The following is a 19,829-nucleotide window of genomic DNA, read 5'->3' as shown; positions in this document are numbered from 1 at the left end:
ATGCTGTTTTCTTTTCACAAAGTAAATTATCATCACGTAAGCCTTGTTAAATAATATATATTATTATCTGTGTGTATGTGTGACATATCACAGAGGAAACCCTTTGAATAATTAATATACACTTTAAAATGAATGACTAGGATAAGGGAGAGGGCAAACAGAGAGGGTAAAGAGGGTGTATATAGTCCAGTCCTTTATATGCATACATGAAATAGAACAATGAAGACTGTGTTCAGAAGGGGAGGGCGAATCAGGAAAAATGATGGTGGGGTAAAGTTGATGGGGATACCTTGTAAACATATATGTAAATAAGACCATGAACCCCCTTGCACACTAATATATGCTGATGAAAACAGAAAGAAATAAGCTGGATACATCCATTATTATAAGTACCCAGAAGGCTGAGATCCAAAGGATCTTGGTTCAAGACCAGTTTGGACAGAAAATTCCATGAGACCCATCTCCAAAATAACCAGCAAAAAGCTAGGCTAGATGTATGGTCCAAATGGTAGAGTTTCAACCAAGCAAGCAAGCATGAGATCCTGAGTTCAGACCGGAATACCAGGCGGAGAGGGGAGTATAATAGTAACTGGTAAAATTATTTATAGTATTTAAGATGAAATTACATCCCCAAAGATGTAATTGATGATATCTCCAGGAAAGGGATCACACTATATACAGTGTCTTCCATGTATCTAGACAAGAACTCAGTACTTCATGTAAATTACCACTTATATGGCAGATGCAACTGTTCTGTATTTGAGGAAGCTGGTGGATGGGTGCAGCAACTTGCCCAAGGGCATGCAGCTAGTTGGTGGCAGAGTCAGAACTCAACCCTACGTCTAGGTTCCCCAGCCTAGGTTCTTACCCTCCACTATGAAGTCTGTACTCACAGGTCTAGGTCTTGCTTCTAAAGCTGCTCCCATCCATTTCACATGGGCAAGATGCCATTCTGAGTTGATCTTGGGAAGACTAAGTTGTACATGAAGTTTATCTTTGATGAGCTTTCATTTTATACCTTTTAGAACTTCTAGCCAGCCTGCACCTCCATTAGTCTCTTGTTGGCTGGCCAGATAGCTTTGAGTGGAGCATTCACCTGAGTCTGTTTCTTTTATGGTATTTCTTAACTCTTAATATCACTACCCCCTTCTTTATTCAGCATTTGTCTGCCATTTCTACAGCATGTCATAATGATAAGCACCAAGTTGCAAGGCCAACCACTGACTAATTACCTCTTGCTGTTTGAATCTTTGAAACCATCAGATGCTATACAATTGGAGTATGAAAATATCACCCACAGGCTCACAGCTTGAGCCCTTTGTCCTCTTTTGGTGTTGCTGTTTGGGGAAGTGGTAAAAACTTTAGGAGATGGGGCCTAGTTGAAGAAAACAAGTCTCTTGGACAAGTCTTGGAAAGTTCTACCTGGCCCCAGTTCTTCCTGTCCACCATGAGGGGAATGGTCTCTTTTCCACATGCTCCTGTCATCATAATGTTTTGTCTTGCCACAGGCCCAGAAATAACAAGACTGTGGTCTGAAATCTCCAAAACTCTGAGCCAAAAGAAATCCTTCCCCTCTCCCATAAGGTGTTTACATCAGTATTTTGACCCAGCCACAAGAAAAGTAACTAATTACAGGTACAAGTAAATCACTTGTTTTGTTAAATATACATTCTAAAGCAAGCAAGCAACAGAACTCAAGGGGAAAAGGGTGAAAAAGTACAGCAGGAGAGCTCACTGGACACTGATGAACGTGAACCATACAACTTGTAAGTGGAGGTGAGGGACTGGGATGGAGGGAGGAAACAAAAGACACTGTATGAAAGGAAATATATTTATTACCTGATTCATAATTGTAATCCCTCTGTACATCATTTTTATAATAACAATAAAGTAAATTAATTATAAAAAATAAAACAAAGAACACAAGGAAAAGCACTGTAAGCGATCCAATTTTGGCGAAGGACGATATTTTCAGTCACGTGGAACTTTTACTCACCTAGGTAGCCACATGGCCTGTGCACATGGCGCCTAGACTGCATCTGAACCACTAACCATCAAGACAGGGGAAATGTTCTTAGAAATCTGAGGAGAATCAGCAGGATGACTCCTCCTCACTGGGAACCTCCAATATCTGATAACTCATTTGGTGATGAGAGTTATAGTTCTGTCCTGCTCAGGTGACTTCCTGTCCTAGCATCAACACTGAGTCTCTCCTCTAAAGCATAAGACACTTCCTGTTTTCTGTTGCTCAGCTGAGCAACTGGCAACACTGCTGTCACTAAGAGCAAAGCCTAGAGTCCAATTTAGAGACTTTGATTTTCTTTATGTGTTCAAACCCTGTAATCAAGCCTTCTTTCTCTCACCCAGATTTCCTGTGTCCTATCTCTGGATCCTCTCTCTTTGTGTAGTTTGTCTTCACACACACACACACACACACACACACACACTAAATACTTGGATGCAAAGAGGAAAATGTCTGGTAATCAGTACAAATGACCCATTAGAACACAAGCCCTTTATCTGTTTATCAGAAGATACAATAGTGTATCTCTTTCTGTAATAGTGGCACAAAGAAGAGTGTACTGAGATATAATTTCCTATGATTAACTATAATCAGAGCTCTTTTCCCCAAATCTCTTATTGGGTGGTTTTGAGCACATCAACACACTGCCTACAAGTAAATCCTGTCCATCAAACCCTTATTTTTCTTTCCTAAACATTCTACTTTGCAGGCAAACACTGTTTTGCTATTAAAATGCAATAAATGAAGATTTAGAAAAATCCTTTATCACCAAATTTCATACTGAGCCAACTGAATTTCAATCCTGAGAAAAACTACATGGTAGATAAAGATTCATCTAGTAAAAGGCAAAATTAAATAACAGAAAAGCAGTAAGATTTCATTTACTACAATACAACCAATTACAAGCAAATGAAGGAGTGTTTGCAACTAATGCTGAAGAGAGGACAGAGACTCTTAAGCCCTCACATAGGTTTTAGATAAATATATTTTTTAAGGTTTTAGATATATTTAAACATTTCACTTTGAAAAAAAGCTGATGAAGATACATATTAAAAACCTCAGTGATGTAAAATGAGTAAGTGACTTACTCAAGTAAGTGGCAAAGTTGGAATTTTAAGAGCCCGAATCACTCAACTGAGTGAATGATCTTAATAACTTTGCTCAATGACCTTTCTCAGAAAAGCAGGTTTGAGTAGATTGCTTATACCTCCTGAGAGGCGGTAGAGATCTGGAGGTATAATCAGGAGGTAGAGATCTGATATCCAATTCAAAGCCAGCCTGGGCAAAATGACAGTGAGATTCTTATTTCCAACAAACTAATAAAAATAAATAAAAGTTGAAATAGAGCTGTGGATCAAGTGGTAGAGCACTAGCCTTGAGCAAACGAAGTGCAGGGAAAGCACCCATGTCCAGAGTTAACGCCCCAGGACTGGCACCAAAAAAAAAAAAAAAAGGAAAAGAAAGGCAAGTTTGCCCCATATACTCACTCAGTGGATGTGACAGAACTCCAAGACTCCCTAGAATTTTCCCCCAGAAATCTCACCTCTTATCTTGTTTCCAAAAACCCACTCCATCTTTTTGGAATGAAAACTCTTAAGAGTGGCTATCCTCTTGAAGCGTGTAAGCTATAGCTGAACGTGGTGGTGCATACACCAGATACTCTGTAAGTAGATCCAGGAGTGTTGTATGTTGTATGTTGTGTACACTTTTGCGAGGACAGATCAGGCAAAGTTAACGAGACTCTGTCTCACAAACAAAAGGGCAAGGGGTATGACTTGTGATATTAATGCTTGCTTGGCAATTATTAATAAGATAGCTAAGAATATAGGTGTGAGCTACTGGAACCCAGCTAGAATTTTTTTTAGTAAACTGAGGAACTCAATATTTTGCAGATGCCTATAAAGCATTATATAATCACCCACCCATCCAGAAATTTATTCAACCATTTGCTAAATTAGTCACTCATTCTAGAATATCTATTGTGTTAAAACTTGAGCTAAGCTCTACTTCCCCTTAGTTTTTAATCCTTCTGCTTGGTTGATGGATTCTAGGATAGTTGAATGAGGTTTATGTTAAATATGTTTCGAAAATCATAATGAAGCCATTAATTACTGCATAGTTTGAAGTTTCCTCCATTAACATAAAGAGCTCACTTCAGAATATTCTTCAGAAGATATTTTTGCTCAGAGATGTTGTCTACATATTGCTTGTCAAACACAAAACATTCAGGGAGCAGTAAACTGTTTTCAGAACCAGAGAAGTACTCAGATTTCTGAAAATTGTCTACAAGAATTTTGAGGTCCTTGCTGTCCTTCTTGAAAAGTATGACCACTGCGATAAAGACATGAACTGAGTCTCTCCAGAGACCAATGGAAAGTAGATTCCTGCTCCAGGCTTCCCCTCTACAACCAACCAATCACTGCCATTCCTCCTCTGCTCTTCATAATTATCTCAACAGTCCAGAGTTCTACCAACTCTGAGAAATCTCTAAGAATCGCTTTTAGCATTTAGTTCTGAAGTACATGAGAGTATCATTTTCTGAGGGTTACAAAGGAAAAGACGAATCAGGAAAACAAAGTACAACATTGCTAGAAGCTTGTAACTCACACCTGTAATCCTAGCTAATCAGGAAGCTGTGATCTGAGGATCGTGGTTCAAAGTCAGCCTGGGTAGGAAAATCCATGTGACTCTAATCTTCAGTTAACCACCAAAAGAGCTGGAAGTGGAACTATGGTTCAAGTGATAAGAGTGTCATCCTTGAGTGAAAAAGCTAAAGGAGAGTGCGCAGGCCCTGAGTCCAAGCCCTAGTACAAGCACCAACAAAAATAATAAATGAAGAAGTAAACAAATAAAACATATTGTCAAGATGCCAATGTTTTGAACACATTTATTCATGTTTGTATTTGTGGATGGAAAGTACAAAGTTTGGTTAAAAATCAACCAAAAATGGCTACCACTTCTATCTATTGTTAACAGAATTGCTAACAGAAAATAAACAGATGCAGCTCCTTTGGTATATACAAGCCTTTGAAGTTTTCTGTTAGAAAACTATTAGTGACATCTTTTCCTTCCTTTGTAGTCCTTTCCCTTGAAAACAACATTGTTTTACACTTAAGAGTTCAGTTTTGCAACACACCTGTAAATTACAAACATTTCCAGTTGAAACTTGCTTCCTACCATGCAATAGAAAACTTGCCATGTGCCTTGGTTCAATAATATATTACAAAGAAAAAGGGAGCACAGTACAAAAACTTAACGTGTCTGTATGTTCATGGCCTAAATACCGACTGATTTGAAAAGCTTTTCACTAGCTGGTCATCAAAATTATAGACAATAGCCATTAAGAACACATTTAGTCAGTAGCACACCAGTCATTTGGGTATTCAAAGGCTCAACAAACAGAATTCTGGGATGCTGTTTCCATTTTCATTTTCCAGTTCAGATGGTTCCAGCTGACGATATTCAAATGTCACACGATTTATGTGTTTTCCACTGGAGACCATGCGCACCACAGTGTTGTCACAGCCAATTTTCATCTGGGCTGTAATGGATGGAAATAGGAGTTTCTCAGTAGGTTAGAAACCATACATACTATTGCTGTCCACCAGATCATTTAAACACAGTGAAACATGGTAGGCATATCTCTCTACACATTCTCTTACATACACTAATGGGTGAAGCATTTTTGTTGTTGTTGTTTTTGTTTTGTTTTGATATATCATGAAATCAGGTGGGAAAGTGGGCAAAGGCTATCCATGAACTTTCTCTAGGTGGGGTCAAGACTGTCCCTAGGGACAGGTTGGAAATGTACAGAGACAGTTGCAAGAGGGTGTCACCACACCTGGGGTTTAATGATAAAGGGCTAAGGGCATGTACCACTGGATGTTTATGTAGAGCAAAGATTTAAAAATCACCTGCTTATTTTTTCCTGATCTAGATAGTAAGTGTTGTGCATGTAAATCAAAGGTCAATTGCACAGTACAGACACACACATTGTAGGCTAGCTCCTGTTCTAGGGCCCAGCTGCACCTTTTCTGTCTCAGTGCTCTGCATGTCTGAAATAACTTCTAATATCAGCACTTGTCTTTTATCCACTATTCTTGTTATCCATGTGAACATCTGTCAACTTACTCTTCTCATGAAGGTGTGCCTGAGTAGTCATATATTAAAAGTCACATTATATTTTTAATTAAAAAATCATTTTCCTTTTATTTTTCCAGCCTCAAGCTGATTCCTAGGAAAGATTCGGCTGCCCACAATAATTCTTCCTGCTGCTGTAATTTCCTTAACTTCCCTCCATACTTTTTGTCTCTATGAGGTGTTTCTAAATTCTGAGGAGACAAATTCCATTACCATTGGGTAACAAGAGCCTCACAAACACTCACCTGGGCTGAAATAAAGCAAAACCATTCCATGTTTTTAAGGTAAAAGTCAATTTGAAAACATCATAAACATTGATCCTGTAAATTTTTTAGTTATTTTAGTTAATATGAGAGAATTTCATACTTACTTTATGACTAGAGGGCCACAATTTTTTTTTGTTTGTCGGTCATGGGGCTTGAACTCTGGGCCTGAGCACTGTCCCTCAGCTCTTCAGCTCAAGGCTAACACTCTACCACTTGACCTACAATGCCACTGCCAGTTTTCTGGTGGCTTATTGGAGATAAGAATTTCATGGACTTTCCTGCCCAGGCTGGCTTTGAACTGTGATCCTCAGATCTCGGCCTCCTGAGTAGCTAGGATTACAGGTGTGAGCCACCAGCGCCCAGCTACATTTCTTTTTCTTTCTTTTTTTTTTTTTTTTGAGAGGGGTCCGGTTGTGGGGCCTGAACTCTGGGCCTGGGCGCTGTCCCTCAGCTCTTCAGCTCAAGGCTAGTGCTCTACCACTTGAGCCACAGTGCCACTTCCGGCTTTTTTCTTTCTGCTTATGTGGTGCTCAAGAATCAAACCCAGGGCCTCATGCATGCAAGGCAAGCGCTCTACCACTGAGCCACCTTCCCAGCCTACATTTATTTTTCTTTAAAGAATTTGAAAGGCTATTCTTCTGATCTTATTCCAAACTTCATATAATACATCTTATTTCCTTTAATGTAACGATTATTTATTTTGACATAGATTTTAATAAAATTCAATTTAAAGGACAAAATCAATTTATACTTTTTAATAATTTAGGAAGGACTTGTGGGATTAGAGTGGAAGAAAAACAATCAAACATTTAAAATGAACTAAAAACTGATATTATTATTATTATTAAAGTCATCTAAAAACTAACTTTAGTTATGTACATAAATTAGGCAAAAGTATTTTTGGCCCTTGTCTAGCTCTTTTGCCACCTTCAAAGTCATGTGATTCAATCAGAAAAATGACCCTGGCTTTAATGATGTAGATTTTAAAGAACAAATGTTCTTTAATCTAAACTTTCCTTTTAAGCTGGGTGCCAGTGGCTCACCCCTGACATCCTAGCTACTCAGTAGGCTCAGATCTAAGGATTGAGGTTGGGAGCCTGTTTAGGCAGGAAAGTCCATGAGACTCTGCTCTCCAATGAATCACCAAAAGGTCAGAAATGGAGCTGTGACTCAAAGTAGAGTGCTAGCCTTGAGCAAAAAAGCTCAGGCCCTGAGCTCAAGCCCGGGAATGTCAAAAAAAAAAAAAAATTGAAGTCTTGTTGTGTTTAGGGAGGGTAGAGACAGAGACCACACTAGGCTATAGTGTCTACCTCTATGTATTAATTCTGTCTCAGACCTTGTTTTTCCTATCAAGGTCTCAGCATCAAGTTAGAGAAAGAAAACACTGTTGAGTTGACCTGGTTTTAAAGATAACTGGGCACAACTGACCAAAGTGACTCTCTGCTTAGAGTTTTCTTACTTATGTAGGGAAGAGTCTATGATTGGAATTACCTATGAGATTAGACACTGGGATGCTTCATCTTCTTTTTTTATTTTATTTCTCTTAAGATACAAATGGAGCCAGGTGCCAGTGGCTCATACCTGTAATCCTAGCTATTCAGGAAGCTGAGATCTGAGGATCACGGTTCAAAGCCATCCTGGGCAGGAAAGTCTGTGAGACTCTTATCTCCAATAAACTACTAGAAAACCAGAAGTGGCGCTGTAGCTCAAGCAGTAGAGCGTTTGCCTTGAGCTGAAGAGTGCAGGGACAGTGCCCAAGCCCAGAGTTCAAGCCCCATGACTGACAAAAAAAAAATGATGCACATAGACTCCTGTACCTGAAGCACAGATATAGAAATGCATGCTAGAGGTATGTTTAATGTAATCCCCACACACACACAGGTACACTTGGTTAGCTTGGTCATGAGGCCAGTCATTTCTATCCCATCCTCATCCACCTGTACATGATCACATGGAAATCCTCACTGGTCTCTAATAAAGAAGGTCTGCTTCTGCTTGGCAGCTGTATACTGAACCAATTGGGGATTTTTGCTTTTTGGGGGGGGGATCTGGTCATGGGGCGTGAACTCTGGGCCTGGGCACTGTCTCTCAGCTCTTCAGCTCAAGGCTAGCGCTCTACCACTTGAGCCACAGTGCCACTTCCAGCTTTTTTTTTTCCTGCTTATGTGGTGCTGAGGAATCAAACCCAGAGCCTCAAGCATGCAAGACAAGTGCTCTACCACTGAGCCACCTTCCCAGACCTTTTTTGCTTTTTTGTTTTTTGGGGTTTTTTGGTTGTGGGGCTTAAACTCTGGGCCTGGATGCTGTCCCTCAGCTCTTTAGCTCAAGGCTAGCGTTCTACCACTTGAGCCACAGTGCCACTTCCAGTTTTCTGGTGGTTTATTGGAGATTAGAGTTTCATGGACGTTGCTGCCTGGAGCTGGCTTTGAACCATAATCCTTAGATCTCAGCCTCCTGAGTAGCTAGGATTACAAGTGTGAGCCACTGATGCCCGACCCAATTTTTTTTTTTTTAATTATAAGCAGCCATTTTAGGATTGACCATTTACTTTTGGGCTGCAATGGCCTCTAAGGAGCTGGTTTAGCTGCTAGAAGTTGGGGCCCCTCAGCAGTTCAGACAGCAGTTCTAGTAAAGGCTTAATCCTTTATTATTTATTTGCTATAAGTAACAAACACATACACAAAAGTGGAAAATATATTTAACTATTATCATATTGCTGCATTAATTTTGTTGTCATTGTTAGTATTATTACCAATCCTTGGTACATCTACCATTTGAACCATTAGTCTTTCAATAAATATATACTTTAACAACAGAGGATGAAGGGAGGGATTCCCAAGAATATGAAAAAAGTGGAAAGTTTTATCTTTTCACTTTTACTTGGGGCCAATGTTAAATATACATCCTACTCGCTTCATAGCTATAATTTGATCATGCACTTTAATACTGTGCATAAGCTCAAACATATACTTCTAATATTGGCTCAGTGAGTTTATTTTGGAAGAACTTGTTTTCCAATATATAGAAACACAGGGTGGAGGGGTGTTTATGTAAAGTAACATGGGTGGGCACATGATTAATAATTGAAGAACTAGCTTACCAGGACCATGAAAAGGGTAGCAGAGATCAGCTAATGGCATCATCTTAGAAGGGTCTAATCCAGTTCCTCCTAGTAGCTCTACAAAGTCTCCAATTTCCCCGCAATCTGCTGGAGGTCTCTAAGAAAATAAAACAACAGAGCAAGGTATGTTTAAATCAGTGACAGAAGTCAAATCAGTGTTGGGCAGGAGAATTCATTTAATCAGCCCTATGCACCCTGGAAGTGCCATTGGTATTTAATATCTGGAACTCTGGAAATTAGTCATAAGAATCACTTTCCTAAATAGCTTGAGTAAATCAAGCATATTGTCTAAAATGTGCTTATAGGAATCTATAAACTTGATATGAAATATTAAAATGCTTTGCTTTTCAAATCACATGGACACATGGAATTATTTGAATTTCTTAATGTAGGCAGGCAGAGTTAAATGAAATCAGTTATCTGTACTTTATAAACAGGATTTCAGGTTTTTTTCCTTTAACTCATCTCCTTTCCTTTTCTTGCAGAAACCTTTTTTTTTTTTTTTTAATGTGTATGCTAGTCCTGAGGCTTGAATATAGGGTCTGGGTTCTATCCCTGAGCTTTTGTGTTCAAGGCTAGCACTCTACAATTTGAGACAAAGTTCCACTTCTGGCTTTTTGGTAGTTAATTGGAGATAAGAGTCTCATGGACTTTTCTGCCTAGGCTGGCTTTGAACCATGATCCTCACATCTCAGCCTCCTGGGTAGCTAAGATGACAGGCATAAGCCACAAGCAATTCTCCTTTCTTTTTTCTTTCTTTTTTTTTTTTTTTGTCAGTCATGGGAGCTGAACTCTGGGCCCAGGGACTGTTCCTCAGCTCTTCAGCTCAAGGCTAGCGCTCTACTGCTTGAGCTACAGCACCACTTCTGGTGTTTTTCTGCTTATGGAGTGCTGAAGAATCAAACCCAGGGCCTCATGCATGCGAGGCAAGCACTCTGCCACTGAGCCAACTTCCCAGGCCTCTCCTTTCTTCTTTATAAAAGAATTTTTATTCCATTGGAACATATCATTTCTATCAACAAAGATTTTGATTAATTATGATCCTATTAAAGAAAGAATAAAACTGACTTAGGGCCCCAAGTTCACTGAACACACCAATCATCTTTCTCCTTTCAATGAAAACAGATTTATGTGATGGTACTCAACAGAAGAATGGATTGTGAGACCCACTGTAGCTTCCCTTGCTTCCCCTCACCCTTCCCCTAGTCTTACTCACAGCAATTCATGTGCCTCACTCCACAAACACAAAGAAAACAGCTACTCTTGGCCCTACTGAATTGCTTTGGGTACCCCCTCTCTTGTGAGCAGACTGCCTCCTCAGCATGCCACCTTTGCAGAACACAGGGCCCAGCTTGAGTACTGACTTTAATGCTCTGCTCTCTCTGTATTGAAGTAATTAATTCACTAGTGCTGGAGATTCAATTCTAGGCCTTGTATTTGGTAGCCCCGCCCCTCCAGTCCTTTTGTTTTTAGTTTTTCAGATGAGATCTCACTCTACCTTTCTCTGGGATCATCCTATGCCTGTTTGTCAAGTGGCTAGGATTACAGGCATGTGCCTCCATACCAAGCTGTCTTGAAATTCTCAATTTCATTCTGTAATATCTCCTACAATTTGCATAGCTCATTTTGCCTGTAATCCTGTTCTTCACAGAAATGTAGCAAAGCCTGATAGGTATCTATAAGTTAACTAGCACAAAGGGAACAATTGAAAATAGGGACTCAGGCAGAAGTGCACATATTACACCTTTAGAAGGACATTGGCCAACCTGTTGTAGCTCACCCCTATAATCCTAGACACTTAGAAGGCTGAAATCTGGGGTTCATGATTCAAAGCCAGCCTGGGCAGAAAAGTCTCTCAGACTCTTATCTATAAGAAACTATTAAAAAAAAAGGCAGAAGTGGTGCTATGGCTCAAGTGGTAGAGCACTAGCCTTGAGCAAAAGGATCAGTCCCCAGCCCCTGAGTTCAAGCCCCAGGACCAGCACCAAAAGAAGAAAAGAAGAAGGAGGAGGAGGAGGAGGAGAAAGAAGAGGAGGAGAAGGAGGAGGAAGAGCAGGAGGAGGAGGAGGAGGAAGGAGAAGAAGAAGGAGGAGGACATTGAAATACAATGGAAACTACACCATGAATTACCACATACTATAATGACAACTGTTCCGCTGATGAAAGGAGCCCCAGGGGACGGTATATTAAAACAGCCTACTATGTGTGGGATTCTATATTTAGGTACTTTACATATAACTTCATCAAGTGATGAAATAGAGATTTAATTAACCTCCCTGTGCATAAGGCTTCATGTTTGTGAATTGAGAGTCAAATTAAACTATATAGGGGTGAAAGGAAAAAAAAAGTAATTGCCTTTCCCCTGGGTAGAGGGTGTCCAAGGGGAACATCTCCAAAGACAGAAATTTCCGTTTGATTCTTTAGGTTCCAAATGTCAGCAGGTGGTGCTGAAAAGGCAGGCTTGAAAGAGTAAAGTGGGAAACAAAGAAATTGGGAAGAAGTAGAAAGTAAAATGAGGGGACAAAACAAAGAAGCACAGATGCTGCTATTCCTTGGTGTTCACTGACCTCTCCTCTGTAATCCTCTCTCATTCTCCAGGCTCAGCCTCCCAGCGCTGGAATTACAGGTGTGTATCACCATCTTCAGCCCTCAAGAAATACTTTTTTTTTTTTTTAAGGAATAGATGACTAGAACACATAAGGCTCTAAAATGTTAAGGGAAGAGCCGGGCACCAGTGGCTCATGTCTGTAATCTTAGCTACTCGAGGCTGAGATCTAAGGATCACGGTTCAAAGCCAGCCAGGGAAGGAAAGCCCATGAGACTCTTATTTCCAATTAACCACCAGAAAACCAGAAGTGGTGCTATGGGTGAAGTGGTAGAGAGCTAGCCTTGAGCTGGACAGCTCAGGCTAGCATCCAGGCTCAAAGTTCAAGCCTGATGGCAGATGACATACAAACAATATCAAACCAATGAGGCTGAAGTACACACATTCAAATACACCCTCATCAGAAGATCATTCTTTTACCAAGGCCTAGCAACAACAGCAAAAATAGGCAGTGGTCCACTAGAGGAGATTGGATATGCATTCTTTTTCTCAGCCCTGGTCCAATTTATTTGACTTCCACTAAAATCTGTCTGATTAGGAACTCTGGCTACCTTTGATACCAGTATATAGGTGTGTTATCTTCACCTCAGCATTTGAGCACATACATACAAGGAAATGGGATGACTCACAGGGAAGATGCTATCAGCACAAATAAATGTGGCTAAGTTTAGTATTCAGTTGAAGGCCCGTGTGGAAGTTCATATGAAAGTAACTTGATAGGAATTCTCAGATAATATTTTCAAAGCAAATGGATTGAATTAAATGTAATGCAAACACTTTGGCGCTTTTTGCAATCTAAAAATCCAATTTTGTATTTTATGCTACAGTTAGCATTCTTCCATCGCTAGCCCAGTTCTACCAATGAGATGCTTCCTTCATATCAAAAGAAAATTCCAATAATCAGAAAAGCAGCTGTGCTGATGACTCACACTAGGTTCTGCTAGGAGAGAATTTTTGTAAAAGAAGACGAGTACAAGCGAGTTCAATTGTAATTACATACCACAAGTTTACCAATTGAGAGCATTCCTTACGTCACAAGCAAAACATTGAAGTAGTCAGAATGGGCACCTGAGCATGAGGCTTACAGCATGATGGAAATAGAAGAGAGCTTAAGCTAAAGCCGCCAGGGCAGTGCAGGGGAGCTTTAATAGCCGAAGGGAAAGGCTGCTCCAATTTTTGGATGTCACATCTGCTGGGGCTCTGATAAAATTCAGCTCTTGCCAAGTGATTAGCAAGGAAGCAAACCACTCACCTTTAAGTGAAGACCATGGAAGTGTCCCAGTGTGAGATCAGATATTTTGATGGCCACTGGATAAATGATGGAGAAGCTGCAGTTTCGATGCTGATGCGGGACCACCAGGGTAAACCTGCCATTTGGGGTCTGAGAGATGACATTGCAAGCTTTGTAAGGAGAGAGAGAGACAGAGACAGGGAGAGACAGAGAGACACACACACAGAGAGATGTTTACATTAGTTGATGTGCTAGGTATTTACAGAAATTGATCATGCCCCTATTCTAGGTTTCTGTTCATGGTCTAGAGTATTGTACTCAGAGACAGAATATATATTATAATGACATCTGCAAAAAGGAAAGAGTTGAGGAATAAAAACCATCATTGACATGGACCCTGTAGGTAGGTCCTCAGCTGCAGGGAGTTGTTTTATTACAATCAGAGGACATTACCAACCAGACAATAGAACTGCCTGGTAGAAGTTCTAGAAATCTTTCTGTTTACTAACATCTCGGTTAAAGGCAGGCATCTGGGAGAATCAAGGCTTCAGAGTAAGGCCTGAACTCAAACCCTGTCTGTTTGAAATATTTACTCACAGAATTTGGGGTCATATTTTTTTTTTGTAATTAACTAAATACTTTTATCTCAAGTAAAACCTTCAGGCTAAGATTTAAATAGAAAGAAGGCTTAAGTCAGATGAATGTTTGCTGGATATTGACTAATTCTTTTTTAATTTTTGTGCTGGTCCTGGGCACTGTCATTGTGTTCAAGGCTGGTGCTCTGCCACTTGAGCCACAGCTCCACTTTCAGCTCTTTTTTGGTGGTTACTTGGAGGTAAGTCTCATGATTTTCCTGCCCGACCTGGCTTCAAACAGTGATCCTCAGATCTCAGCCTCCTGAGTAACTAGAGTTATAAGCATGACCCACCAGCACCCAGCTTTAAAAAGTAAAATTTTAATGTGTAATGCTCTCAAGAATTTCTGAAATTTGGGTTTCAATTCTGAATTTTGGTCTCAAATGTAGACTTAATGATATTCTTCTATCTATGAAACTGAAGCATTGGAATTCGCATTTTTGCTTATTATGGTACAAAAGTTTCTGACTGACCAGATTAAACCTAATTCTTGCCTCCTTCTATTTTTAATCACACTTAATTTCAAAAAGAACTGAAATGCCTCAGTTCTAATGGTGTCTTGTGACTTCTTAACAAATAAAGAATAAAAAAGTATTGCATTTCATCCTCTAGAATTATTCTGCTCTAATCTTAGAAACACCCTGGGGAAGGAAAACCTTTTTTATTTTTATTGAAAAATTGATGAGCAGGGGGTTACAGTTATATAGGTAAGGTAATGAGTACAGTGTTTTTAAACACTGTTACCCCATCTCTCATTTTCTCCTGCTTACCCCCTGACTACTCCCCCCACCCAAGTTATAAGGTATGTCCAACACAGTGTCAAGTGAGTTTCAATACTGCATTAGTTCATCCTTTGTCCTGCTGTTTCTTTTTTTTAATAGAATTAGAAGACCAGTAACACATTATCCTTGAGGTTAGGGCTCACCCCTCAATTACATGAAATAGTCACATCCATTTGTATGCATCCTGTAATGAGTGATATGCTTGCTAGCTTGCTTTCTCGCTTTCTTTAAGATTTTTCCTTCAATGGGGAAATATAAACAGATGAGTGGATTCATTTTGATTAGGATAATCAGCTATACAACTATACAGCTTTCTAGTGTAAGCTTGAACTATGTGATGGTAGATTCAGCATGGAAAGGCAACACAAAGATAACCTAGCCCAATCCTGTGTTCAGGGCATGACATCTGTCTAGCATATCTCAGATGTGCAGCCTTTCAGCTTTTGCCTATTAGCTCTAGGACCACAGCTGCATATCTGATCCTTTAAGCTTATCCTGGATTCCTAGAATGACTGGGGAGATTAAAGTTTGTCACAGAATGCATTACAGTACCTTAGGACATCAAAACAAGACTATGAAGAAAAATAGACTCGTATCCACCATAAGTTAGGATAGACCAGGAAGCAAACTTAAAACTATTAATTTCATTTTCACAGTAGTGAATAAAAAACATTCTTTAGGTGATTTCTAAGTGTGAATGGATTTCCATCCAAACCATTTCTCATCAAATTTCCTACATCTAGGAGAATATTACCTTGAAAAAGCAGGTTTAGGAGAATAATGGAAGGGGTGACATTGATCAAGATGCATTGTACTCATAACCTGACTGATGGAAATAAAAAGAAATAAATGGAATAAAAATCAGGTTTGATACCCTCTCCCCCAAGTCTCATCTTTTGAGTGAGAATACAGGAAGCTCACTTACGAAAGAGGTTGGAGTCCATCTTTATCGTTAGTGTGAATCCGTTTCCTGGCTCATGAACCCGGAAGAAGATCATGGCCACATTCTGGGAAGATCTGATGCTTCTTCTGATAAGACCACTCTCACAGAAATCTATGTACCGCTCCATGGTGGGGAGAGGGTGGTCCTGGGAGCTAGGGAATTTCTCCCCCTTGAGGATCCATCCATCAAACACCTTTCCCCAAAAAATAAAATACATAGATGGTCACTTTTATAACCTCTTAAACCATGAACATTGAAAAGGAGAGAAAAATTCTCCAGCTAGATTAAGTGAGAAATTAACAGCTCACATCCCCAGCCTAGTTGCTTCCCATTTATGTATATTTGGACTGTGAGGACTGATGAGTAATTACACATAATTAATTCATGTGTTTTCCTGCATATGACTTTTTTTGGCTAACAATTGCTCAAGTATAGGTCTTAAAGCTGCTAAACTGTCCTATACTTTATCTTAGCCCTTCAATTATTTGGCTAAAAGGAAATTATAGACAATGCACACTGTTATCTTGGTCATTGTTTTCCAAAAGAAGTCTACAGAAGCATTACTTGGATTTCATTAAGCCCTATCTTTCTTCTAGTCATTAAAATGTGAACAAAACATCTCAAAATCAAAGAGCAAAGGAAACTGGGGAAGCAACATTCCTTTTTTATGTATGTCCTGGGGCTTGGGCTCAAGGCCTCAGTGCTGTCCCTGGGGTTTTGTGCTCAAGACCAGCACTCTACTACTTGAGCCACAGCTCTACTTCGCACTTTTTTGGTGGTTCATTGGAAATAAGAATCTCATGACTTTCCTGCCTAGGCTGGCTCTGAACCATGATCCTCAGATTTCAGCCTCCAGAGTAGCTAGGATCACAGGTGTGAGCCACCAGCGTTGGGCTCACCCATTATTTTATTTTTTGCTATCATCCCAAATTATTTAAAACACCAACAATGATTCAGTTATGCGATGCTGTCAGAAAAGCCATGTCTCCACGGGGTACTTTTGCTAGCTGGACAAAAGGCAATTGACTTTCCTCCCAGAATCCCACAGACTCCAGTTCAATACGTCCAGCACAGCGTACATCAGCCAAACTGCAGGCAACCCAGCTACAAATTATTTCTAACATTTTTGACAGGCTTCAGAATAATTCTGCTCTGAAGGTTTTAATCTTGATTGTTCTCGTTGGACAGTCGAGTCTATCAGCCATCCTAACCCAACCTGGGCAATTATGGCAGCTGGGTGTGGCGGGACCATGGGCTTGCAGGGCTGGTGCTCCCCTCTCCTGACTCAAAGTAGATTCCTCCTCCAACTTCCCCCAGCTGCAGGGCCCTACTGTTCCCAGATCTGACTGCCAGGCTTTGAAGACAAGATCGTGCACCACAAGAGCCGAGCCAGGTGAGCTCAGATCTGGGATGTGTAGGGCTCACCTTCTCACCAAGATCCATGCTCTCCTGCTAGCTATTGGCTATCAGATTTGGCCTGGCCCAGGTCGCATCACAGTTTTCACACTGCAAGTTCAAGTGTTTGCAAGTTCCTAGGGCTTCTAAAGCTTATAGGAAGAATTTAAACCACCCCAGGGCAGTGTACAGCACACCCAACCTACAATGTATTGGATGAAGTCTTTCTTGGAATTGGAGCGAGGTTTCCACAGTATGCCCTTCCCCACCCCCCACCCGCACCCGCACCCGCACCCCGCGTGCCTCTCCAATTCGGGGCACCATAATGTGTACAATGATGTTTGATTAGGAGTTGTCTCTGGCTCCCTGTGCTTGGGGCGGGATTCCGGTCCTTTCCACTCCCCCGTGGTCCCCCAGGCCGCTCCCTCCCCCCGCCCTCCCCCTGCCTCCCCCCCAAGGGTTCCCCGGGATGGGAGGGGTGCCTCACCTTCAGGAAATCCCCGCCCTGACAGTCGATGGAGACCAGGTCGTAGTGGATGGTGATGAACTCCTGGGGCTCCCCGATGAAGAAGGCGGCACAGTGCAGCTGCGGCTGGTCAGCGGTGAAGGTGAACTGGCCAGGGAGGCTCAGCATGTCCAGGCACCCTGGGGGGAGGGCACCAAGCCGGGCTGGGGTGAGAGGGCATCTTGAGCTGCAGCTTCCACAGCGCCAGCCTCGCGCAATCCCTCTCCGCGCGCCCCATTCCTGGACTCTGTAGAGCGCAGCGCCCCAAGCCAGAACTCCTCCTGGTTCCCTTACCCTGGGGCGGGATCCCACAGATCCTTACCTACCGGAGTCTCACCCGGAGGCCCTGACTCCAGCCCGGGGATCCTGGGCGCCCTCGGGGCAGAGCCCCATCCTCCCCACCCGGCTGGCGCCAGCGATCGCTGGCCAGCAGGGCGCCCAGACTCACGCAGAGCGCGGCGGTATGGCTGCTCCCCAGCCAGGTCCCGCTTCAAGTTGGCGTTGAAAAGCAGGAGAGGGTCATAGCCCACCGCTTCTTGCATCTGCCAAGGAAAGGCAATCAGAGGAGAAAAGTTCAAGGGATGGGAAAGAAAGTGGATGGGAAGGTAGTATGGGGGGGAGTGGGCGAGGAGCCCCTCGAATGCGGCCCAGGGAAAGCAGAGGAGAAGGTGTACAGTCCGGAGAGGGTCTTACACCCCTTCCTTTAGACCAGGGCTTCCCCCATGGGAAGAAGGCAGGCAGGAGGCTCAGAGGAAGGGAAGAAAAAACTGTCCGACAGAAATCAAGTGGGAGGGATAGGACTCCACCGAGGGGGGAAGATAGAACTAACCCTATATAAAAGAATAAAAAATAAAAGCAGAGGGTTGCCACTCGCGAGGAGAAATGGCTTACCTCTAGGTACCTGCTCTCCCCTCTCAGAGCGGCCAGGAAGATGAGAATGAAGTGGCCCTGAAGTTTGAAGTTGGGTGGCATGCTCGCCTTGCCTCTGCCGCTGCAGGCTCCTCTCCGGAGTTGCTGGCTGCACACCCAGAGAGCAGCGGAGTGCGAAGCTGCTGGGGTCCCTGGCAGGGTGTCTTTTATACAGCAGGAGACAGGGGAGGCTCCTTGCCCCGTAGCAGATTCAAGCTTAGTTACCATGGGTTACCCTGTGACCAAATGCGTGGCAGTGGAGGGGGGGGGGTCCTCAGCCACAAATTTTTAGCATGGCCCAGCATTATTCACCAAGAATGATGACTTTTGTCATTACAACTCCCTGAGCTAGAGGTGGAGGCAAAGGAGGTGGGGAAGAAGGATAAAGTCTGACACCATGTACTCACTCCAGGACAAGTGGCTATAACCATGACTTTAGCTCCATGTAAACAGCTGAGAAAGTGCCATTCTGTTCCACCTCTAGGAATTCCCAGACTATTTCTACCTGCTGGTAGAAAGAGCCACTGAGAAGTGCTCTGTGCACAGCAAATACACAGAGTGAAGCGATGGCTTTGAGATGCAGACACAAATTAGGTGCAAGTTACTGCTGTTAGCAGAGAAAAGTACTTTCTGCTTTGTGGCCAAGATTATGGGATATGGGGGGGGGCTCTGCCTCTTCTGACATTTCTACCCCTTTTTCAGTATAGACAATAAGTTACTCAAATCTATCTCACAATGAGACCATACTACAGGTTTTTCTTTTTTCTTCCTCTTAGGTTTTGATCTCAGGGCCTAAGCACTGCCCCTGAGCCACAGCTTCACTTCTGGCTTTTCTGGTGGTTAAGTTGAGATTAAGAATCTCCCACTTTCCTGCCTGGGCTGACTTCAAACCACAATCCTCTGATCTCAGCCACCTGAGTTTCTAGGATTTGGGGCATGAGCCACCAACATCCAGCACACTATGTTTTTAAGGGAAGGAAATGGCATGTTTAGTCTTTAAAAGACCTAAAATAAATTGTAACTTTGCCTAGTGGTGTTAGACTAGACTTTTTTTTATAGCAAAGACAATTCTGAACTCTAAAGTTTCATCTGTTATTATTTGGAAAGCCTCCCTTCACCAGGGCTTTCTCCCCTCCCCAGAGACTAGATGTCTGAATTTCAGAAAGAGTATATAAAAGAAACGTGCAAGGAATAAAAGAGGAGAAAAGTAAATAGTTTCACATCTTCTTGCTTAGCCTGAAATGTGTCAAGTCATCTTCGGGTCCTTGTTGGTT

At 41.8% G+C, this 19,829-nt stretch overlaps 1 protein-coding gene across 1 annotated transcript; it reads right to left on the bottom strand.

The window, feature by feature from the left end:
* Positions 1-4,903: 4,903 nt before the first annotated feature.
* On the bottom strand, positions 4,904-18,754 carry Crhbp (corticotropin releasing hormone binding protein). Its single transcript, XM_013025244.1, has 7 exons — positions 18,538-18,754; positions 18,095-18,188; positions 17,629-17,786; positions 15,729-15,939; positions 13,408-13,556; positions 9,530-9,647; positions 4,904-5,564 (listed from the first exon to the last, which is right to left on the bottom strand). Exons 1-7 carry the CDS (start codon positions 18,616-18,618, stop codon positions 5,407-5,409), a joined length of 969 nt encoding a protein of 322 aa, XP_012880698.1. The 5' UTR covers positions 18,619-18,754; the 3' UTR covers positions 4,904-5,406.
* Positions 18,755-19,829: the final 1,075 nt, after the last annotated feature.

The sequence above is a fragment of the Dipodomys ordii genome, unplaced genomic scaffold (assembly GCF_000151885.1).
Source record: "Dipodomys ordii isolate 6190 unplaced genomic scaffold, Dord_2.0 Scaffold83, whole genome shotgun sequence".
NCBI classification, from domain to species: Eukaryota; Metazoa; Chordata; class Mammalia; order Rodentia; family Heteromyidae; genus Dipodomys; species Dipodomys ordii.
The sequence above is the reverse complement of the archived record's forward strand: the minus strand, read 5'-3'. Positions and strand labels throughout refer to the sequence as shown.